At 38.6% G+C, this 25367-nt stretch overlaps 1 protein-coding gene across 1 annotated transcript in view; it reads right to left on the bottom strand.

The window, feature by feature from the left end:
- Nucleotides 1–25367, bottom strand: part of CACNA1I (calcium voltage-gated channel subunit alpha1 I) — a 3136920-nt gene that overhangs the window by 730858 nt on the left and 2380695 nt on the right. Inside the window, exon 19 of the mRNA XM_044073362.1 lies at nt 11936–12120. Within this exon, the coding sequence (XP_043929297.1) occupies nt 11936–12120 (185 nt within the window). The remainder of the gene's footprint in view (nt 1–11935; nt 12121–25367) is intronic.

Here is a 25367-nt window from a genome sequence, read left to right as displayed (position 1 = left end):
TAGAGGAAGTTCCACTGATGAGGTGTATAGCCTGGATAAATGGTAAGTTCCAGAGTAGCTGCCACCTAAGAAATTGTAAAGCCATTACAGAGACTTGCTTTCTCTTAAAGAGGGTTAATGAGGAGCTTTGCTTGACATGAATGGGTAGTCTGTTCCAGAGCATGGGAAGTCACTGGGACAGGAATCGGTCCCTCCAGCATGTTCTGTTTATTGTGGTGACAAGGTTTGGGTCCCTGGAGCATGTGGCCTAGAGAGAATGGGATTTTGTTTAAGTGTAGCATGTCCATCAGATGTGGGTTAGACAAGGCTTTGTATGTTAGACAGAGGTTGCCTCTGAGTAGGCGATATGTGTGTATGGCATCTGTTTGAGGCTGGTAATCCTCTTAGTGAGGTATTTCTGTGGCCTTTCTAGTTGTAGATGTCTTGCAAGCTACATGCCAAATGGGGTGTTGTACTCTATAATGAGTCTGATGAGGGATGAGTAGAGATGAATGATGACCTCTCTTTTTCTGGAGAAGAACCCCTTTGTGATGAGGTGTGCCATGTAGAAGGATTTTCTGACTACTGTGGTGACATGATTATCAAAGGAGAGACTACTGGTGTTTAGTAGGCTACTGCCTATGTGGTAGGTCATGGGTATGGTATTTTTCCCAAAGGGAATGACAATGTACTTCTTGGCATTGAGCTTTAGGCTATGCCTTTGACACCAAGTCTCAGTGAGGCCCCTTTGTAGAATGTCCACATCATTAGGCAAATCTATTATGGCTCTTAGTTTGCAGTCATCCATGAACTTCATTAGCCAGAGACCAGCTGCATTAGCCTGGACTTCTAAGAAGTAGATACCGAACAGGAGAGGACCCGGGACCGAACCCTGTGGTACTCCGCTTGTCACTGGTCTGAAGTCAGATTTGAAGTCGGCTACTTTCACTGTGTAGTTCTGAGAGTGAGCCAGTTGGCCACCCATCTTGTGACATAGGGATTTATGCCCAGTCCAGTGAGTTTATCTATAATACCAGAGTGGGGGATGGTGTTGAAAGCCTTGGTGAGGTCAAGATAGGTTGTGTGCACCACCTTACCCTTGTCTACAGCTCTGGTGACTGCTTCAAAGAAGTCAATCAGATTTAGGAGGCATGATCTACCTTTTACATACCCAAACTGAGTGGGGTCTAGAGTATGAAGGTTACCTATGTCTTTGTTTATAAGCTCCATGATGATGCGTTCCATAGCCTTGCAGACAAGGCTTATCAGGCTAATGGGGTGGTAGTTCCCAGGGTCAGTGGTGGCACCCCTTTGTGAAGTGGGATAACCATCACTGTGCACCATTCCATAGGCACAAAGCCTGGTTGAACATGGTACTTAGGTGGGGTGCCAGTTTGTTCTATAGTTCATGCAGAACGCAGCCTGGGATGGTGTCTGGTCCCATGGATGCTGTGTTCTTCGCTTTGGAGAGTGCGGTCTTTACTTATGAATTTGTGATTACAGGGAATTTGCAATCTTCGTATGGAGATGGGACCTTTGGGGGGCGAGGGGGGGGATAAAGTTTGCACTGAACCTGTCTGCCAGGATGTTGGCAATATCAGTTGGTTCAGTAAATCTAGTGCCATTGTGCTGTAGCTCAGAGCAGATCTGAGTGTTGCCATTGAGATTCTTGACATAGCTGTAGAATGCTTTGTGGTTGTCTTTAGAATCCATGGTGATTTTATTTTCGTAACTGGCTTTGGAGGATTTTATGAGGGATATCAGCTTCTTACTGAGGCTGACCAGGGAGTTCCTGCAATCACGGGATTTTACTCTTTTTTGCAACAGTTTCTTCCTTCTATTGTAGAGTTTCTTTATGTCAGTGACCACCAGATTGGCTTCCTTTTTTTGGAGGATAGCATCTTGGTTCTGTTTGGGATGGCACGGTCCATGCACTCGTGTATGTGTTTATACAGTGCATTTGTATATGATTCAGCAGTCGTGCCTCTATTTTACGTCTATATGGGTGTTGTAAAGTTATCCACTTCTGTCTTAAGAAGCATGAAGTTGGCTTTGGAGAAGTTTTTTATGGTGGTTTCCTTAATGGGGGGTGGGGGCGGTATATGGATGTCTAGGGTGATTAGCTTGTGGTCAGATCTGATCAGCAAGCATTTGAGCTCTGGTGTGGAGCATCTGTTACCCATATTGGTAATGACCAGGTCCAGGATGTTGCTGCCCCTGGTTGGGGTATGGACAAGCTGATCAAGGGCATTGGAATTGATGAATTCCAGAAAACATTGAGCAAATGAGTTAGTACATGAGTAGTTTTCCCAGTTGATGGTGAGGTAGTTGAAATCTCCCAATATTAGGGTATTGGGCTGTACCTTAATATTATCCAGTATATTGAGAGACATGGAGTGGGCATCCTGGGTCATGGTGGGGGATCTGTAACAAGCTACAACTAGAACTGCAGCCTTGCCCAGTATTAATTGTACTTGGATAATTTTGGATACATTATGTTGAGCAACTTGCTTGGAGGTGTGGATATCCTTTATGAATATGGACACACCTACTCCTTTCTAGTGTTTCAGTCCAGGTTAGTTGGCCAAAAGGTGTGGTAAGAATTGTAGCCTGGTAATGCAGGGGTGCTCTCTGGAGCCTTAAACCAGGTCTCTGTCACTGCACATATGTCGATGTTCTCCATTTTAAGGAGTACCACGATTGAGTGCATTTTGAGGTTTAGACTTTGAGTAGCATTACCCTTAGATTTTGCTTGTTTGTATCTACTATGGTGGTGTGTTTGACATTTGAGCCTTGCCTACAAAAGGCACTATAGGGGTGGCAAGAGCCTTAGCCAGTATCCAGAATCCCAGATGCGACAGGTGCAGGCCATCTCTGGCAAAGCATCGTGGCCTGTTGATCATGTTGTCCCATGCAGACAGATACTGGATCCCCTTAGAATGACACCAGAAGCTTAGCCAATTGTTGAAGTCAATCATTTTGTCCTTATACTGTGGTATCATTCTGGGCGATGGCAGGATGCTACACAGGGCTAGTGTCTTACCTGCCTGGGCCACATGATCAGAGAGCTCCTCAATGTCTCTTTTCATGTGGTCCAGGGAGGTACATCTCAGGTCATTCACTCCAACATGGACAATGACAGAGTAATATTTGTACTTGTTGTGGAGTGACCTGAGTGTGTGCCTTATACGGCAGATCCTGGCACCTGACAGGCAGCTGATAGTAACTTTTTCCTTGTTTAGCCTGGTGAGAGGGACGTCAGTGTGCCTGACTATAGAGTCATCTAAGACTAGTGTGTTAGATACATTGTTTTGCCTTATGGGCTGAGGTAGAGTGGCACACTGATTTTGTGGGCTATGTGTCATTTGGATAGTGTTTAGGGGCTGGTGGTTGTTTGTGTTTCAGCTTTGAAGGTCTCAGTTGTTTGGGCAGATTTTTATTGAGAGCCTCCATGAATGTAGCTGTGTGTTTTGTGTTACTATGTGTGGGTTTGGGTGGTGCAGGTTTTGATGGATTATGTGTTGAATGCGGTGTGGTGTTTACCTTCTCCTCTTGACTGTCTAGTCCAGTCTTGGCTGGAGACAGCATGGCTTCCAGTTTGGATATATAAGTGCATCTCTCGCATGTTGTAGTGCTGGGTGTTAGGAGAGGATTGTCAGTGTATATGAAGCAATTGCTACATTGCCCTAAGATGCCCAGATTCATCAGGTGGAAGAAAACACCTGGATCTGACCCTTAGACATTCCTAGTTAGTGCTTATTTATTTAAGTACTAAAAACTGTTTTCCTCTTGATAAGTGAGGAAGTTTGAGTGTGGCAGTAATTTGTAGATTATTTAGTGCTTGCAACAAGTTTTGGACAACTGCTGAGCACAAGGAAGCAGTTCTGAGTACTAAAACTAAAAAACTGGCTAGTTCTAAGGGAAATTCTGAAGAGCAGACTTTCTGGCACTAAAAATAGTTTAACTTTAGTTAACAGGTGCTGCACAGAGAGCAAAACTGTGCACACATGGGTTTCTAAACAGAAAGATGTAAGGGATAGAAATAGCCCAAAAATGGCAAATAAAACTACAGATTCTGAGCTGAAATGACTCCTCCAGTGACAGATAGGCTCACCACTCTCACTGATGAACAGAGAAGCTTCCTTCTATCTTAGTAAGGTTTGGGCAACACAGAAACTACAAAACAGCCCAGAATTCAGCAAAATCTGAAAACTGGACTCTACTGGTTATAGAAATGTGGGGAATGAGTAGAGAGATAGGATTTTTTGTTTTTGGAAAATTATAACAGATACAGTAATACAAACACTTTTGAGGCAGTACAATGGCTAGCGCACTTGAGTGTGTTGCCCTCAGCATTGGATGGTCCATCTTTGGTGTCATACATCATTTGATTCCTCTCGTATGTAAAATTTTTAAACTGAATGGCTTTCTTAGCAGTCTTTCAAAGTTGGACACACGCATGCATGCTTTGACACAGTCTCTTATACTGGCAAATTTGAGTTTTGTTTGATGCACTGGTTCAGCCGTAATTTCTGACACAGTTCTTTATACATTGGATTTGTACTTTAAACACTGCACAAACGTGTGATCCACACTAACAGCATCTCGAGTTATCATTTACTAAGACAGTGGTGATGACAGTCATATTATTTTGTATTTTTTCTTTATGTTACCTTTTTGTCAAATTATTGGCATCTGAATCTTCTCTTTGTCTTTCCTTTAATCAAATCATAGTTTAGTATCTTTGTTAATCTTTTGTTTGGTTCAATTTCTATTCAGCATCTGAGTAATTCTTTGCAGCTATATTGTTGCTGTGATGGCAAATTTACTTCTCAGCCTTCTCCCCATCAGTAATTGTGCCTCTGGCAGTTCTGTACATTGCAACAAAATATTATTAAATCGCTGTCCCCTTTTTAAGTATTTGCATTGATATTCACTCAATTCTACATCATCTGAGTCATTCTCTCCATTTGCACATTGCACAGTGGTTACCTGTGACTCATACTTATATGCCTGATTTTTATCTCGCAAAGTACAATTATATAAACTTAAGTTATTAACAATCCTACATCGCACAATTTTGTTGCTAAGCACATTGATAATGCTCATGCCTGTGGTGTCTCCTAGCTTAACCAGTTCCGGATACTTTGATTTGTAGCCAGCAAATAACAGCTAATGAATTTGCTAAAGAATAAGTGTGTCCCATCTTTGCTCAGTGGCAAGTTAGGTACCTCATAACTATGTCTCAAGGATTTATGTTGCAATATATGCTATATCAGACTGCACAAGTCTGAACTACTTTTTAAATTTGTTCCAACATTCTTGGCCAGTGCAGCATGTTATACTCTGTCTATTTGCACATTATGATTTCCAGGTGATATTCATATCTTTTCCAAGCATGAGGTTTAGGAGCTGATTCAATACTGTGATTATAACTGACTTCAAAGTAAATCCCTGTCTCAGATGATTTTGTCTTTGTAGGAGTATTGGTATAGTTGATCTAGCATTCCTCTTATGGCAGCCTTTCGAAGAAATTGAAATTCTCTTGTCTTACTGTGTACATGTTGTATCTAAAGTCGTTTATGTCCTAATTAGGGTATGTCTCTGTATAAATAATTATGGAATGAACTGCTGGTATAACTATCCTGTCATGATTATCTCTCACTAAGTGGAGTTCTTTGTCTTTTTATGTGCATTTCTTAAACTCTTTGAATTTTTTTCATCACAGGTAACTGCGGTATCACCCATGATATTTCTTAGCCTTTATTCAATAGGTCTTCAGTTTGTATTTTTTAAAGAGACAACATAATTGAAATGCACACAAGATCTACTGCTTTTTGAATAGCATCTCACAGAATACAGGTTTCCATGTCCCAACTCTCCAAAAGTACAATTGTGTAAGTAAAGATATCATAACAGTAGATATTCAGAAATATAACTGCTGAAGTGGCCTTGAGGTATATGAGACAGCCAAGGACTGGACTCACAGGCCAGCTTTAGAGTACCTTCTAAATGCCATAGCCACTCTGCTGCATGAGGGAATAAGGATAATCTCAATGGCTAAGGCACCAAACATAAGAGTTTTCATACTTAAGAAGGAGGCTAGAGCCCTGACACATGGGGAGAGTGCCAATAAAAGTTACACGCCCTGGCATAAAAATAATGGGATGATGGGAAGGACTGGATACTGCAGCAATTTTCTATTTAAACATCTATTGTTATGGTAACTGAACTATACTATGTTTATCATTAGATCAGTAAACTCTACAGGACATGTACCAAAAACTAGAAAGGAATATAGGAGGCAGATAGAAGAGTATTGAGGGGGTCTCTGAAGAATAGTCATGGCAACAACTAGAAAGGAATATAGGAGGCAGATAGAAGAATATTGAGGGTGTCTCTGAAGAATAGTCATGGCAACAACTAGAAAGGAATATAGCAGGCAGATAGAAGAATATTGAGGGGGTCCCTGAAGAATAGTCATGGCAACACTGCTGAACCTATTGAAAACTATAGTGCTTCATAAAGATATGTGGAGAATTCCAAGTTATTGCATCTAGAAAATGTAGAGCCCAGGCATTTCTAATAAGTCATAAAGGTAGCCAGAACTCTAAAAGAGTAGGCGCTGCTGTAGCCCGGAACTGACGTATAAAGGTGGGAATCATAACAGCCAATGGTATGGGATAAAACTAAGAAATGGTTTAGACACTGCTTGTTACCTTTCCCTATCTTCATAACAGAAAATCATATGAACACCAGTCCTGAAGGTTTTAGTCCTGCCAATGTGGTATATGAGTTGCCTAAAACATCTGGTGTATATAAAACTTTTCTCAATTATTTTAAGGATATGAAAATAAAAAAAAAAAACAGGGTGATGAATAGCCTAAGTAAAATCTGACTAGGCATTAGGCATACAGTAAAGATCTGTTCTCAAAGTAACCCTCATAGCCGGCCTTAGCCACAAGTCAACTAGGTGGCCCCCTAGGGTGCCACTCTAATAGGGGCACTTTTCCAGTATTCATTTGTTTATTTTTTTGTAGTAAAGAAATGGTTTCTTTAAAATATGTTGAATGAATAAAGGGAAAAATGGAAGAGTAGGACAAACTGTGAGAACAGAGAAGAAAAAAGTGATCTGGGTGGTGTAGGTAGACCAAGATGTGGGCACTGGGTAATGTGGGGGGGGGGCACTACAGTGTCCTTTTGCCTAGGGCACCAGTTGACCAAAGGCCAGATCTGGTAACCCTATCCTTAAGATAAATGAGATGGGCATAACTCAATATAAAGCTTGAGACTTAGATAATTTTGTATCAGAAGTCACATCAATAATTAACACTATTATCCAAGCTAGGAACTTTTCAAACAGCCTGGTGAGCAGGTTTCAAGGAAACAGTGTAATTATTTTTTAAGCAAAAAATTACGATGCAGAAAGAAAGCCATTAATGTTCTAGGTATATGGATATGTGAAACTCCTTTACAAAACCAGTTTCACTTGTGGTAGGGTGGAAAAGAGTTGGTGGCGGATCTTAGGGCAGACAAGCAGATATGGTCTGGATGAGTAAGAAAAGCCAAAGTAAAATAACTCACAAAAATACTATAAAGCCAGAGGCATCTGGGCTTTTAAAGGGTGCTGGCTCTAGGATTGGCACCAACTAGAAAATCTTTTCCACATAGTCATCTTTGATTTTCTGGTACCTAATTTATTTCCCTCCTTTAATACCTGCTGCATGTCTTCAAACAAAAAGTGCCTAAAAGGTCTCAAGATTTATCATTCAGGCAGTTGTTTGAGAGTAAAGTCCATTCCATGTTGAAGTTTGCAGTAATTGCCCTTGGTTATATTTAAAAGAAGGGTGAGCCACTGTAGCCTGGACTAAAAGGGAGTTGGGAGTCACTGTACTTATGTTTGAAAAGTCCTTCTGAATTCTGGTTATCAGAGGAAGGGAAGGAAGATCATATAGGCATATTCCCATCCATGATAATGACAGGAAATATAAATTCTGAGTATGGAATCCTGGAGCATAGTTTATTTATTTGTCTGTCATAGCTGGAGGCAAACAGATCTTCTTGAAATCTCCCCCACAGATAGGCCAATTCTTTAAAGATCCCCAGGTTCAACTCACATTCCTGAGGGTCTGTCCTGGTCCTGCTTATCTGCACCAATATTTTGCTCTGAAGGCATATAATAATCTGTAAAGGTAGGGTTGGACCTGGTTACCCAATATATGACATTAATGTGATGTTGTGTGCGACTGCTTGCAGAAGGTCTGCAGATGATATATGGCTTGGAGAACAGAAAATATTTTATTAGAGCCATCATGTTTTAACATTTATGTGTTTTAAATTATCTTATTAGTTCTAGTGATCCTGGACCTTAACTCCTTTTGGACACAACATCCAATCAGAATCCAGTGCATCTGTGGCTACAGATTGAATATGGTCTAGAAACATACTATTATATTTGTCACATGCAAAGGGTGGCCAAAGAAACATGAGAATATGTAAAGCCAGGAGGTCTAGATGTTTGTGATATTTCCAAAAAAGTACCTATGACTGAGGGAAAATCTCAGAAACTGCTTCTAGTAGCATTCCAGTTGTCCTCATGAAGGAAAACAGTCATATTTGATGAGTCCAGAAAGAAACACAGAAAAAAATATAATATGAGAAAGAATAAGTACGGATTCATTTTAGTTTACCTTAAATCCCAGCCTGAAATGTAGATCTTTTTTTCCAAGGCAGAATCATAACAACTTCTGAAACAATCTTTAAGATTAAAACAATGTACCAAATATGGAAAAAAATGACTGCTTCGTCCTCTGCAAAATTCTATTAATGAGATCGGTCCATTTTTAGACACTGATAGAAGTGTCGACATAAGAAAGGTCTATCTAGGAACCTGTAAATGTAAACTCTACACAGAAAAATTAAAAATTGTCTGATAACTTTTGACTGAGAATGTTTAGAATAGGGCCAGTCTGCAGCCTCAAGAAGAAATAATAATCCACTGTGGTTTATAGTTCTTGCAAAAAATCTCAGTCCCCAAGAATCTGAATTCATCTGGAGCCACAGTTTGGGAGTATCTAACAGGACTGCAAGTACGGGGGGGGGGACCTGTGAGGGAGCATAATAACACACTGATTGCTTAGATAATTCCAGCTCTGTTTTGGACCTGCCTACCAAGTGAGACTCCCTAACATTGCTATACTAACACTGTATTGGCCTTGCTGGAAGGTTTATTTTTGATTCTCAACTAGCAGAAATATTTCCATCATAATTTGCTATGTAGGAAAGAAGAGTAATTCTTAAAATAAGTTTTCCTTTTTGTCACCATTTAAAAGGACCCCAGCAGAGGGAGGCAAAAGAACAAACCCTTATTTAGGGAAGTATATTGGGTCTCAGGTATGAGATCCTCTGGAAAAGTCTGAACATGTAACCAGGCAGCTGTTGTCGACACTGCCCCATATCAGGTGCTGTAGAAACACTATTAGTAATATCATAAGCACATCCTTGATAGTCCAGGAATACTAAGGGATTCGGAATAAGCCATCAAAAACAGATTTTAAGTCTGGGGATCTTATATAATTTGTCAAACTTACATGGAGCAAATGGCTGAAAGCCTTGAATAAACTATTGCAAGTATAGCCATTTGGAAATCCCCAAGAATGAGAGAAAGAGAGAGAGAGAGAGAGAGAAGAGAAGCTAGAAGGATGGTCCCTCCCCCAAGAGGAATCTACAAAGAGCATATTAGGAAAGGAGAATACCCTAATCCACTGGCAAGGGTGCTTTTTTCATAAGCAGATACAGTAGCTGAATAGCTGCATAGGAAGCACCTGACTGCCCCATTCCTTAGTAATATCTCAAGTAGCTCACTACAAGGACTGAGAAATTATGAGAAGCCTGGGGAACAACAAATGGCTCTAGAGGAGTTACTCATCAACAGCTGACACAAAGGGAGTCTGAGTCAAGACAAAAGACCCCAGGTATTTTGTTCTGTATTTGCTCCTTAGGGAAGGAACAAGTTATTGGGAGTTTGGCTCGTGTCCTAGCAGCAACAGGTACCTGAGAAGCAGACAGCAGAGTCAAAAAAACACTCTGTCTTACCTGAAAGTTAATCTTGGAGGTAAAATGTTTTATACACACACACACACACACACACACACACACACACACACACACACACACACACACACACACACACACGTATGTCTCAATCATCAAAGTGACATTGGTCATTAAGCAAATACTGTTTTTCTCTCTCTCATAACATGTTATTAAAGAGCAACAGTCACTCACATCTCTGCATAGCAATTGCATTACAGCTATTGAATAGTCCAGCTTGTCTAAGGTACTCCCAAGTGGCCTGGTCTAGAAGATTATTTGCAGAATCTCCAATGAAATGCCTTTCCCCTGGAATTTGAAATCCCTGCACAATACAAATATATAGATATAGCTTGTGTACTTCATGAAACGGACCGGGCAATCAGCCAAGCAGGCCAGGAATGACTGTAGTATTTAAACAGGTTTATATTCAGCTCAGGAAATGGATATTATTGACCGGCACATGAAGGCCAGTTGAACTGGAGAAAAAGAGTTAGCTTGCAGGTTTTGTATAACTTAATGCCAACCATCCCAGCAGTTGCATAATTATAACTGTGCTGCTCGGCTGCATGGCAATTTAAAGCATCTTGTTTTTTTTTGTTTTTTTTTAATTCTTAAAATGCAAGGGCAGCTAACCTAGTACTTTAAAAAAATGAACAGAGAACTTCAAATATATTCTCACACCTAGCACCTATTCTTATTAGATATACAATATAGAATCAAGGAGCACCAGACTGAGAACAGACCTTTTTTTTCTTTTCCTTTCTGATACTGTGCAGAGCATGAGGACTTGGGGGGCCTTAAGACCTTTTTTTTTCGTTTTTGCATCTCAAGTTAGCATTCCAGGCATTTCATTTTGGCTATCAGTAGTTTCAATAGCAGGCTGCCAGAACTAAAGCTGCAATCATCTATTCTCATCTGAATGTAAAATTTATAGATCTGCGTCTGTCTTTCCCCAGGACTAATGCTCAGTTTGTAAAGCAATCAACCATGAGTTTGTAAAAGCTAATGTGAATTGTTGTTCACTTTTGAGGAAATGCAAAATTTTACAGAAATAATTAAGATGGATTTCATGTAAGTCCAAGTATCTGGTCTAGTTTCATTTATCTCACAATACTTCACATTACATGCATGTCACATTACTGACTGTCATGTTCTTTCATGAAACAGACATTTCGTAGTTGTATTGTCAGTAACTTAATGTGGCACTGTGAGTGAGATTAAAATTACTATTAGCACCCAAGTATAGCAGATATAAGATTTTTTTTTTTATTTTATTTTATTTATTTTACATTTGTTGATCGGGATAATCTGATTGGATATATGTCCATTTTCAGCGGAGGCCCTGGGAGAAAAGCTCCAAGATAATAATACATATTAAACATTTAGTAAATGCTAGTTTCAAGCAGATTACAGTCATAAGCAATAACAGCATTTAGCACATATAGTGCTAACTTATTATAAAACACTTTACAAAACATAATATTATTTTCATAGTTATATATACATAACATTACATTCAGGTTTAAGATACACTGAACAGCAGTTATACAATTGACCTTTCCTAAAATGGAGTGGTAGAAAAAAGTTAGAAGTAGTTGAAAGTAAGGTCCCTAAGTAATAGAGAGGTCACTACTGTGTTAAGAGCTATTTCTTACCTCCAACATTATACTACTATCTAGGAAACTTTCAAAGATCTAAACAAAAGCAATATATAAATAAATAAAAATACATGGGGAAAAGAACTATTGATAATTTCAAAACTTTGCTCTTCTCAGTTGTATCTTTCTTAGTTCTTAAAACATGAATTAAAAAGTTGCTCTGATAAACTGAAAATGTAATTTTTTATTATACGTCTCATTACCTGAGTGGCCTAAGAGTACGAAGGAGTCGTAAAACCCTGAGAACTCCAAGGATCTTGGCTCCACCTGCAGATGCCATTGAGACAACTATGTCAATGAGAGAAACAAAAACCAGGAATCCATCCAAGATGTTCCAGCTGCTACGGAGGTAGGCCTGGTCACCCAAATAAAATCCAAGAGATACCACCTGAAAATAAAATACAACTTCTAATTAGAAATCTCATGTAGTAACAGGATGCTTACTGAGGCAATATGAGGTGGACAGCATGATTTTCTCATGATTTCTCCTAATAATTCATGCTTAGAACATGAAGGGAGTGCATACAATCCTATGAAATAGTGCGCACCATCATTATCAGAACACGCTAATAAAGGTGAACCATCAATAGTGCAAAAGCTGAACAGGGAATGTCAGTAATTAACACACATCTTCACATACTCATATATATATATATATATATATATATATATATATATATATATATATATATATATATATATATAGATTCTGTGCCTTGCCACAATTTACATCTGCATGTTCTAAAGTTCTGCACTTCATAACAACCCATATCTACACAGAGGTGGGCCTCATGTTGCACCCATGTTGCAATTCTATAACATGCTTGTCATGTTACTGATTACAACTAAGGTAATGTGAGCACATTCTTAAGTGTAACATTACTGGAGGTATCCAATGTCTTCCTTGTGGTGCTCCTGTCCTGAATGCATGCTCTACTGCAGTTCACAGACAGACTGTTACTGTTACTGTATATGACTCTCACCCTTGTTACTGTGCATGACTCTGTAAATATTTCATTTGCCCTGTATGCTACCTGTGTCACTTCTGGTATCTGCATGCCATTCTCTATGATCATATGACAGTGTAGAGTACTGATATTGCTGTGTGTATCTCCCTATTGATGGCATGTCTTGCTGTTACTGTTATGGCATTAATGAGTTCTGTATTCTTGATGTTCAAATGCACTTTCTATGAAGTCTGTATATCTATGCACAGTGTACGTGCCAAGGCTTGCTTGCAATCCAAGCATCAGGCCTGGTTCACATTGTATTCTTTGTACTTTCACAGTATGCCATTCACAACCTTGATATACTACTGTTGTTATTGTTCTTTAAATGGCACATTTAGTCTGCATGAGTCACCATACAGCATCTCTGACTTGGTACACAGTGTACAACAGCATTTATGAATCCAACTGTCCATTTACACATATATATTTCGTTGTATCCATTCCATTTAATAGCTGATCTCCCTGATTTTTCTTCTGACCAACTAGATGGTCACAGGTAGCCTTCGGAATGGGCGAATGCCACAGACAATCTTAACTTTACTGTGCTTCATTTCCCCCTTTCCTTTTTAACCACCTGGCCTGTGCCTGGCCTATTGATTTCTCCCGCTTTACTTTTTAACCACCTGGCCTCTGCCTGGCCTATTGATTTCTCCCGGTTTCCTTTTTAACCACCTGGCCTGTGCCTGGCCTATTGATTTCTCCCCCTTTCCTTTTTAACCACCTGGCCTGTGCCTGGCCTATTGATTTCTCCCCCTTTCCTTTTTAACCACCTGGCCTGTGCCTGGCCTATTGATTTTTCCCCCTTTCCTTTTTAACCACCTAGCCTGTGCCTGGCCTATTGATTTCTCCCCCTTTCCTTTTTAACCACCTGGCCTGTGCCTGGCCTATTGATTTCTCCCCCTTTCCTTTTTAACCACCTGGCCTGTGCCTGGCCTATTGATTTCTCCCCCTTTCCTTTTTAACCACCTGGCCTGTGCCTGGCCTGTCACTGGCCTATTGATTTCATCCTCTTCCCTCAATGAATGTGAAGCCAGTTGCTCTGTCCATTCATGACTAAGACACGAACATTTTTACTCATCATTTGCTTCCCATGGTGCTGCAGTCGTAGCAGTATGATCACTGGATAATGCCAGTCATAATGCATCTTAGTTACACTAGATAGAATACTAAAACTGACACTTACAAGCAAATTCATACTGAAGCTGGTTTTCAGCACTACTGCCATTCTTTTTACCAAACATATGCGTCTGATAAATTTAAGAAGCATTCAGCTGCAATAGTGGGTAATTATGAAAAACCAAGACCAGAATATAAAAGTAATACTTTTGCCAGCAGCAGCTTTCAGTTTTACACAGTGCCATGAATTTGGCCCTTAGAATGTGCCTTATCTTGCCTAGAGATATTATTTTCAGCATAATTAGAGTTATTTTCAGTATAATTGCAGTTGTTTATGGCTACATATTTTAGCAGGTCAGTAAGCTATGATTAAAAACATTTTATTTTCACTGCTTGTAACAGTGTCAGTATTAATTGCCATTATCTTTGACATAAAGACATCTTTACTTTCTTGACTTAAAAAAAAAATTGTGCTTCAGTTTTAGACTTCCTGGAATGACTTTTTATTGTTGTTAGACTTGAACGGCGAGTGTATCTTCATCCATGAGCCACATTATCTCAGTGTTTCCATAACTTACCATCCACGGTATTCTCCCATTTATCATAGCAGTTTGAAAACATAATGATAATCACCCAAAGGCTTGGGTCTTCCTGAGTTTGACAAGTTTACTTTTTAGCAGAATCACTATCCGAAAGAAATTTATAAATTAAAAAAAAAAGTATATTTAAAAAAAAAAATCACTGTAGTTTTGGCTATGTCATTTACAGAAACTAATAACTGGAATGAATAAATAAGAAAAGTTTAGGAACACTGACTATTAGTAAGAGTTTTTACATGCATGCATACATACAGAGCATGCGTACAGCAATGTCAGTATAATATGGAGTAAGTGAGCATTGTCAACTACTCAAAGTCAGACTAAAATATAACAAGCTGTATGATGATCCAGTCTTCTGATAATGGCATATAATCCAAATAATGCTTTATTTGACTGGGGATGGAGAAATGGCCTACAAGTCACATGATTCAGTATAAAATTTGGGAGTGATCAGCGAATGACCAGTTCTTTAACCCCAAGGAAGAATAGTGCTGCTTCCATTGAAGGACTGACCGTACCATATTTATCAATCTCTTAGCTCAAGAAATCTGGACAAAGCCCACACTAATGTAGGAAAAATGCCCCCCCGATAGGGAGAGATTATAAGCATTACTCTTTTAAACTTAGAAGGTTGGTAGTATAACAGGATTTTTATCATCATGCATTTTTCTAAAGGATAGGAAGTATGAAACTGAAATATATATATCATTATTTAGTGACGTCAATCCTCAGTGAATTGTCAGAAAAACACAAATTTTCTGAGGAACAGTACAAAATATGAGGCACAAATCTTGACATTCAGCAAAAATCTGGACAGTTAAGAGATGTGGACCACACATGGAATTTTGTGGCACAGAAATGAGGTGCAGTCTGTTTTGCATATAAAAGGGTGGTAGAGGGAAATGTATTGCACAGCAACTGTATAAGGGTGTATGCCAGGTACTTGCCATATGATTATTTAGAAGACACATATAATGGAACCTTGATCCATTGTTACATCAAGATATTTGCATATCTTCATAGTCATAATATGGATGAAGAATTATCAGACTCTGTTTCCACAAGCTCAGTCTTGGTTAGGTTATTCCTTATTGTTTCCCGACAGAATTTCACTGAAACTAGTAAAATATTAAGCAAAAACGGTAGGTTGTTTATGGAACACAGAATTCTCTTGCACAAAAGTATTAAATGTTGTCCTAACATTAAAATGATTAAAAATAACCTATATTTTTATTTAAAAAATGCCATAGAATCTAGTTGTCAATGTCTCAAAATTAAGCCATTTTCTGCTATTGAATTAGATTTGATTTAATCTGATTTAGGACCACTGTGACCTTAACTCATCTAACACAGTGCTCTTCCCTTTAAAAAAGTTTACCGAAGAGTTAATTCTATTTAATCATAAACCATAATAGTCTTATGATCTTATGAACTGCCATAGCAAGGTCCAATGCTAAAAAATATAAAAAAGATGTTGATATAAAAAACAGACTTCTGCAAAATGTATTTTCTTGATAAGTGTGCAACAGTTTAATAATACATGTGAACAGAATAAACTAGAATGGAAAATCACATATAATAAAATATTTGTCTAAAATAAATGGATCTCAGCACTAAGGTTATAAACAAATATCGAGGGACTGTTAAGAATACCAGATGGTGTGCATTGTGAATATGATCGGATTATATGAATCATATCCTACCTGTATGCAAGCATATTCCCGATCATCAATATCTGCAAGCTGCATTTTCTGCAATATCATTTGTAAGGGTGTGTGGCCCCCTTAACTGGTTTAAATCTTCACAAGGGTGACTGTAATACAATGTTTTAACACTCTCCGGTTATCTATTCCCAGCTCTTAATAAACAACAGAAATCATTTGGTTCACTTGTGAAGTAAAGAGGACAAGAAACACGCATATTTATTTATTATTTATTTGTATTTGCTTATCAGGAAGATCTGACTGAGCATGAAATAACCCATTATTTGTGGAGGCCCAAGGAAAAAGCTTGAAAGACAGTAACAATTTAGTAAAATAATATGAGTGGTATCAATTACAATAATAGATACAGACATAATGAATGGCAGAATGAAATAATAAATGCATTGCACTTTATATTAACAGTACATCACAATACAAGTGGAGAAAAGTAAAGAAAAGTCATTTTAAACTTAGAAAAGTATAATGTTCCTTTGTCATAAGACAAATGTGTTAATGCAATATGGAAAGGATTAATACGAGGGGGAAAAGAAATGAAGAAATACAGAGACAAGGAATTGAGAGTGGAGTCAGGAAGTAACACCAGCTCAGTTACACAGCAGAAAGACAGAGAAACAGAAGGTTACAAGGAGCAGAGTGATTTTTATAATATCAATGTGTCATCAGCAGATGATACTGGAGATATAGAGCTAATTGTAGAAAATAAGCATTAATTGATGGAAGGAGCCTTTATGGACAAGGTTCTATCCTGGGACAATGGAGCAGGAGCAAAGATAGGGGTCTTTACAATACTGCTTTAACTGAGTTTTAAACATATGTGAATGAGATTGTTGTCTGACATATATCAGGACTGAGTTTCAAGCCTTTGACATAAAGGCAGAGTCCAGAATATTAACAGCAGCATTATGGCCCTAACTATAAAAACAAGACATTAATCTGCCAAGCTAAGGTGTCTTTATCAATTTAGCAAATTAGTTTAAGAGGACCACCTTTCAGGATAATACAGTAAGATGTGAACAGTATTAGATAGGAGAAGGTAAGATGATTGCATCGTTCAGTTCAGTTGAGGAGTTTCAAGGATATGCAATGGTAAGTTTTGACAGATATACTGACTGCAAATCTTGCAATTTTGTTGAAGCACTGCTCTTGTTTAAACAATAATGTGGCATGAGAGTTAATAACAACTGTTGTGGCATACAGTACTGTTGGAAGTAGGTAAGAAGAGACAGTGATTTTCTTAGAAATGTTATTAAGGAAAGGTTTTGGTGTGGTTTCTTATGACCATTTGAAAATCAAAGTCAAAGATTTCATGTATACTGACTCCCAGAAGTTTTGCATTTGTAACTAATTCTAGTTTACTTTAGTTTACTGGTGTAACTGTGAAAATGTTATTTTCAGAACAGTGTTTTGTCAACAGAATTCGTTTTTTTTTTTTTTTTGGGGGGGGGGGGTTAGAAATTGTTGACAGTTTTGCAGACAGGATTTTATTGAGGAGAATTAATAATTTTTTGGTGGCCAGCCAGATTTGAGACTGGGCAGATTACTGTCGGATTTGCTGTTTTTGAACATGGGATCAAGGTCCACAAATTAGATATGAAAAGAGACTAACATTTCCTAATTTCATTCTGATGCTTGAAATTAATCTTGTATATAGATTATTCTTGTTTATGTATTTGCATTTGTTTATTGGGTAGTCCATCTGGTACATTGCTATGTCTTTTCAGGGATGGCCCAAGGAGAAAAGTTCCACAAAATTACAGAAGCACATTTTTACAAGTACAAATAGTAAGTTCCGTTTTGTTACAGTAAAAAATGGAAGTAATATACTTACCAGAAAGCTGGATCCTTTTCAGCCTAGTCCGTCCTATATGACTACTGGGACTGGAGCCACTTGTTGGATGTGATCAGGCAATCAGCTAATGCTCTCAGCCTTGAGCTCCTGAACATTACCTTCCCATACCCATAATGCCATGCTCATCCTCCTGGTGTCAGACTGAGTTTGCCAAGTACAAAAAACAGGTAGTCCCTTACATGAAAAATATTCTATAAAGATAATTGGGAGCACAGTGATAATTCTGAAGTGGGGTGGAGGGAAAGAAGTCATATAAGATGGACTAAGATGAGAAGGCGCCAACATTATATAAAGTATATAACTTTTGAATTCTGTTTCATTATTCTGTCCAGTCTTTCTTCTGGGACAGAATCTGAAGCTGCCTTTTATATCTTGGATGATATCATGACAAGTAACCTTTCAGAATCAAAGCCCTGAAGGAACTTCTAAATCTGAATATTATATCTAGTTTAGAATGCATGGCAAATGTATATAAGGTAAACTATGTAGCTGCAGTACACATTTCCTCCACCAGAATTTTAAGAAAAAAAATGCAGTTAACTAGTGGTAAGAGCTTTTGGATTGAATGGAAAAGTTATTTTATTATTTGAGTAGATAAAGGTTATAGAATCTGATAACCATTTGGACAAGGTTTGTTAAAAATCTTTTTCAACAACTTCCTTTGGGTGAAAGAAATAAACAATTGGGAATCTTTCTGAAATGCTCTGGCTCTGTGTAGACAGAACTGTAATTGTCAATGAACATCCAATACATGCAATAAATATTTTTCTTTGTTCAAATGATTGGGGAATAACACTGGTAAATGGATTGGTTGATTCAAGTTAGATTCTGTATCTAAATGAAACGACAATACTTGCTGTTCCACAAAACCATAAACTACTAATGACCAGTTCGTGCTTGGATGGAAACACTTTATTTTTAATTTAAAAACAATAAAAACAGTGAATAAGTGCTTTTGCATGTACAAAAGGGCATCATCAGGGTCAATGTGCCACTCCAAAAATGTGACTTCCTTCCACGTCCCACAGTATTCCAATCAAATTCAATTAGCACACAGTGAATATTATAACCATAAAACAATTACTGTTTGAAAATACATTCTCTTGTGCATTAAATTTCATAAGAATACAATAAAAATGCAATACAAATATATTCCCATACTAATCAGGCTTTATAGTTGTCATGCCTTGTGTTTCAGTATTGCTGAAATCAAAATGTAGTCATTTATTCCTGGTTCCTGTTTTGCATTTAACCTTATCTGCCACTCGGTTTCCTTTATTTCAACTTCTAACTTAAGGCCCCCCCCTGGTGTTAACTTTATTAATAATGAAGAATATAAATTTATTAAAGTTGGTACATGATGTACTGTGCATATAAAAAATAACTGCTTGTTTTTTTTTATTTTTGATGTCTTGAACATGCTCTGAAATTCTATCCCTTAACCTTCTAGTTGTCTTTCCGACATAAAATCCTGGACAAGCTGTACATGTCCCCACATAAACAATCATCCTTGTTTCACAATTACAGCATCCTGGACATTGAAAGTTCTTATGAAACCCAAGTATAGCTACATATGGGCCATTCTGAATCTATTTTATGGACAAAGGACAGATCAGCTCTCAGTGAGACATTATCTTTGTGGAAAACCAGGTAAGGAACAGCAGAGGAGAAGGCATGAAGTTTCAATATTCTCTTGGTAGAATTAATAGCCATCAAGAAAAAATGATTTCCCAAGAAGGCTGGTTTGAAGCGTAATCTTATTAAGGCCTCTAAAACTAAATTTATCTCCCAAGAAGGCATGGGGTCCTTGACATGAGGACATAACAGAAAGAGCTATTTAAAGAAAGCTTTGCATAGCTTGTGTGATATCAAAGCTGATATGCCATAATGATAATTGAAGAAAGTGGCTAACTGTACATTAATGGGAGAAAACCTAGATCCTACTTTACAGAGCAATGTCAAGAACTGTAGTACCTCTGAGACAGGAGAAGCTGTAAGGGAGTGCTGTTGTAGCAAAAGAAGCACAGTATTTCTGTTGATGAGAATTCATTCTGTAGGTAGACATATAAAACATTTCCTTATACCTAGACAACATCCAATACATTTGATCTACTATGTTAGGTGGAGCAAGAGTTTTCAAGGGTGACAGAAATACTTGAGGATTGGCACAGCATTACAACAGAACCACTACCTAATTGTTATGACCCTAAGTTTGTTGCAGCAAAGAGCTAATCATTTAGATATGCAAAAATACTTATTCTCTGTAGTCACAGAAAGGCTGTGACCACTGGCATGCACTCAATGAGCACTCAGAGGGCTGTGATGGGATCGAAGGACATAACTCTGAACTGATAGTGTCTGGCTCCTAGCAATAAGTGAAAGAACCCTCAGATTATTTTGTAATCTTTATGTGAAGGTAAGCATCCTAGAGTTCTGTTGAGCACATCCAGTTATTAGCCCTTAGATAGGTCAGAACTGCTTGCGCTGTGACCATCCTGAATGGGGTTATTTTAACATACTGGTTTAGGCCAGTGAGGTCTGGAAATGGTTTGATGTCATTGTTGTTGTTTGGTACTAAAAAAATCTGAAACAAATTGCTGACTTGCTTTTATCTGGTGGGACTTTCTGCATGGATCTATTTTAAAGGGAGGATATGTAACTCCTTTTGGGGCTCTTTGAATCGGTGGATTGGAATTTCTGGCATTGGCAAAAGTTTCTGAGTAGGGAAGGGAATGATTTAATATCCAGATGTTATCTCGCTTTCCCATCTATCCTGCTTGATAGCCAGCCACACACTGGAGTGGAAAGATAGATGCCCCCATCAACATTTCAAAGTGGGCAGTTGGGCAAGACTTCTGGGTCACCGGTTCTCCTTTCTGGAGAAGGAACCTTGAAAACTTTGATTCTGAAGATCTCCACAACCTCTTTTTTAACATTCATTTAAAGAACCAACTCTGACAAGGATGCCACTAACTGTGGAAAAATCAAAGAACAGATGCTGGGGTTTTCTAAACAACAGTAACTTGGAGCCCATCTAATTCCTGCTAAAAGATTGTTGTGAGTTCTCAGATTTAACCCTTACAGCAGACAGCATCTTTCATTCTTGTTCACATTTTGATAACTTCTTCCTCACCATAGAAATGAAGAGTGTTGCCATCAAAGAGGGTGTTGGTGAAAAACAACTTTAAGCTGTCTGGAAAATCAAATAAGCATAATCAGGAATGGCATCGCATAGTGACAATTATACCTCCTGCTCTAGATGCTCCATTGACTGCATTATGGAGCATATATGAGTTCCTTCTTGATTGCAGCTGCAAAAATCATATTGCCCAATAGAAGTCCTTTGAACCAGAAATGCCTATCCTTTTGTCTAGCTTGTGAGGTACAGTTTTTGTAGTGTCAGACTCTGGCCATGTACTCCTGGTGACCAGGACAATAAGACTATCTGCTGGAGGGACCATCCAAGAGGTACAGGGAGCAGAATGGTATGCCTCAAATATCCCTTCCTCATCCTGAGAGCCTGTTTCAGTGGGCCATGATCCTCTCTGTCTCATTAATTCAAGGACTTCATCTAATGAGGAATTGCGGGGATCCCTGTCTATTGTCCAAGTCCATGTCTGAAGTGATGGACTCCATTTAGGAGCCCGCATGTCTCATCTTACACATTCTCTGAATGGGACTGACTGGAGTTTCTGGAAGAATTTGTTACCACTGCAACAGGTTCTTTGAGGAAAGCTGAAATGCATTGTCAGTCCTCTAGACACTAGAAAAAACTGTTAAAGCAAGTGCTGTAATGGCACTGACACCACAATAGGGATCAGGGGTGGGGGGAGCAACTATACAGCAGGGTATACCCTGTTTAGGAATGCCATAATGGCACCATCAGCAGTATGGACGATGGGTGTGGGGGATACACTGGACCACCAGGAATTTCATGGAGTAGAAGTGCCATAATGGCACCATCAGCAGTATGGGCATTGGGAGTGGGGGATACACTAGACCACCAGGAATCTCTTGGAGTAGAAATATCATAATGGCACCAACAGCACCACAGTGATCAGGGTTTAGGGGGATTTATTAGACCACTGTGCCATAATTTATAGGTGCAGTAATGGCACTTCAACTATTATGGGGTGTGGGGAACAACAGGAGGAAAAATAGGTCAGGGAAAAAAGTATGAGAATATTGGTGTGTGTGTGTGTGTGTGTGTGTGTGTGTGTGTGTGTGTGTGTGTGTGTGTGTGTGTGTGTGTGTGTGTGTGTGTGTGTGTGTGTGTGTGTGTGTGTGTGTGTGTGTGTGTGTGTGTGTCTGTGTGTGTGTCTGTGTGTGTGTCTGTGTGTGTGTGCAGTTTATGAGAGTGCGTTCATGCTGTGAGTACTTGCATTTGTGGGAGAGAGACTTGGGGAATTCCATCGCGTACACAAGTAGCACTTTACTACCAAAAAAGGCAACATGTGGTGGTGAATGTGATTCAGACATATAAATTAGCTGGCAATAACCTCACTACAACTAACATATCTCTGAATCACAAATCGGCACATCATGGGAGAATGGCCTTTTTAGCGCAAAGTCCTTTAATGAATCCATAGGATATCCTAATAAACACAAACATGTTTTGCTTTTGTAATATCTATTATCTAATGGAAGAAGAAGGCTGGAGTGCCATTTTTTCCACGTGGAAAAAATTTTGTGAGCACTTAGCTGACATGAGGACTGACCATCTCCAATGGCAGTAAACAAGATCTGAAGCTAGGACAGGTACAGACCATTATCAGAGGGTAACATATCAGGAGAAACTGGTAGATTGCAGTATCTAACAAGAGACTCTTGACACAACAGACAGGGTTACAATGAAAATAATCAAGCACAACAAGTTTATTACATTATATATACATACACATACAGATATATATGGTTACAATACAAAGGTACTACAGTGGATGGCAAATAACTGCAGGTTATTACATTTATACAAGTTAGTACAATAAAAGTGCACCATGATATACAACAGTGATCATTGAGCTGAAGTGACAAAATAAAAAATGTGTGACTATAAATGCAATTTTGTAATACCAAAGTAATATTCACCTACATGCATATATAACAAGTGTGTTTATTTTCACCTCTTTCTGTGTGAACTGCATCATGTCAATCATCTGAAAGAAAATTGCTGGCAAAATTATAAATGTGCATGAAACAAGCAAACTCCAGAAATATGTCCTTCAAGTCTTTAGCCTTGATACAGTATTTCAGCATCATAGGCAGAAACACTTGTTAATTATGCCTTGACACACAAATTCCCCCAATACTTAATTGATTCCACGAATGAATGCAGCAATTCTGTTCTTTGTCTGTAAAAATAGAGTCAATATTACAAATGACAACACTAAGGTGGAACTATAGCTAAGTAATCTATCACCTGAAATACTTAGCAACACAGGAAAAAAGTATGCATATTGTAGTCTAATTAGTTAGTGGCAGTACACTTTATAACTAAGCACCAAGGGGTAGAACTCAATCTGCTATTCCTGTTTTATGGCTCTCCCTTCTTTTTCTTTCGGCTTTTCCCAGTTAGGGGTCACCACAGCAGATCACCTGTTCACTCATGATTAGCAGTAGAGTTTTTTCAATGTCGAGTTGCCAGCCTGTCACCCAACCTTCCACAGAAGGCACATGCACACACATACCTAGGGCCAATTTAGAGTGTTCAATCCACCTACAGCATGTCTTTGGGATGTAGGAGGAAACCAGAACACCCAGAGGAAACCCATGCCACCACAGGGAGGCATGCAGACTCCGTTCAGAAGGCACCCTAGCCAAGGATCGAACCGGAGAACTGCTGTGAGGCAGCAATGCTAACCGCTGCACCACCATGGCTGCCCAAGACTAGTAATCTCTCTAAGATTGGGTGAATGGGAAACAGTGGTATTATTACTGTGATCTGCTACAGTTCATCCTTATGTTATGCTCTGGGTGCATATATTACACTGAATGATTATTGTTTCCTCAAGAAATATAACATTATTATTGCACTGTCTCAGAGTTTCTTTTGTCCTCTCAAAATGCAAAAAGTCAAATCATGTAGTAGATCACTAAGCATATGGCTTTGCCAGGAATTTCCTTAAAAAACCCTCATTTTATAACTTCAAATAAACAAAATCACTGTTATCTTGAAAATAGACTTTTAGTGGTCCAGAATCTGCGATCAAGATAAAATTACTGCATTTCAAATTAAATTTACTGTAGCCCTCAGAGGTAATGAAACATTTGCCCTTGGCTTCTGCATTTATCTTGCAAACTTTCCATGAATTCCATTATCTACCAATCCCAACTGGAATAACCCAACAAGTCTGCCCTGTCTCAATAGCCATCATCTTCTGAATATCTCTGAAGAGGAAGCAGCCTCATTTAAGGGTTGATAGCATAGAGGAGATAGCAAAAACAATCAAATGTATGTACAATAGTAAGGCCCCAGAAATGGAAGGCATTTAATTGAAATATACCATCTGTACTTTTTCCTTTTTGATGGAATCATGATGTCTTTTTTTAATGCAACAAGAACAACAGACTGGATTTTTGCTCTGATCCAACCACTCTGATAATTGTGATTTATAAAAAATCAAAGATCTGAACAACGTGACATTTATTGGGCAACTGCATTGATAACCTCTGAGGTGAAGATAAATCCAAGTATCGCAACTACAGGTCTGCAAACAGACATTTTCAAACTAACCTTCCCAGTATGGTTTATTCAGAAAGACTGGACATCAATAATGTCCAAAACTCAGATTCACTGCATGCAAACTGAAAACTCAGCTGTATATCCTCCACAGAGACATTTTTTTTCCAAATTTATAAAGCAACTTATCTCCTAAAACAGTTTGCGTGTTTAAGCTTTAAGACTTTTACAGGATATTTTCAGAATTACTCAAGGTACAGCAAACCTTGTGGCATTCTCCATTGGCCATGGATAGGACTAGTGGGGGTTGCCTTCCAGGATCCTTTATCAAAGGAGGTATACATCAAGACTGACTAATGTCTCCCCATATTTTTCATATTGCTGAGTGAACCTTAGTTCACCCATACATGTAAAGTACAATATATATGGTTTGGAACTTGGGGTTATCCAGGAAAATATTTTATCTTTGCTAATGACTGTCTAGTACCACTGAGCAATTCCCATTAAAATGGGGTGGAACTCAAGGCCATCTTTAGATCATTTTTGCTCTCTGCAAATTGAGATGCTTATGTTCCCATCCAATAAGTACGGCAATAAACTGTGGCATGCTTGTGAGCCCATTTTCTGAGGTCCAAACGGAATTATATTTAGATTTTAA

Source organism: Protopterus annectens, chromosome 1.part0 (genome assembly GCF_019279795.1).
Source record: "Protopterus annectens isolate FY-2018-M chromosome 1.part0, PAN1.0, whole genome shotgun sequence".
In the NCBI taxonomy this organism is placed as follows: Eukaryota; Metazoa; Chordata; order Ceratodontiformes; family Protopteridae; genus Protopterus; species Protopterus annectens.
The sequence above is the reverse complement of the archived record's forward strand: the minus strand, read 5'-3'. Positions and strand labels throughout refer to the sequence as shown.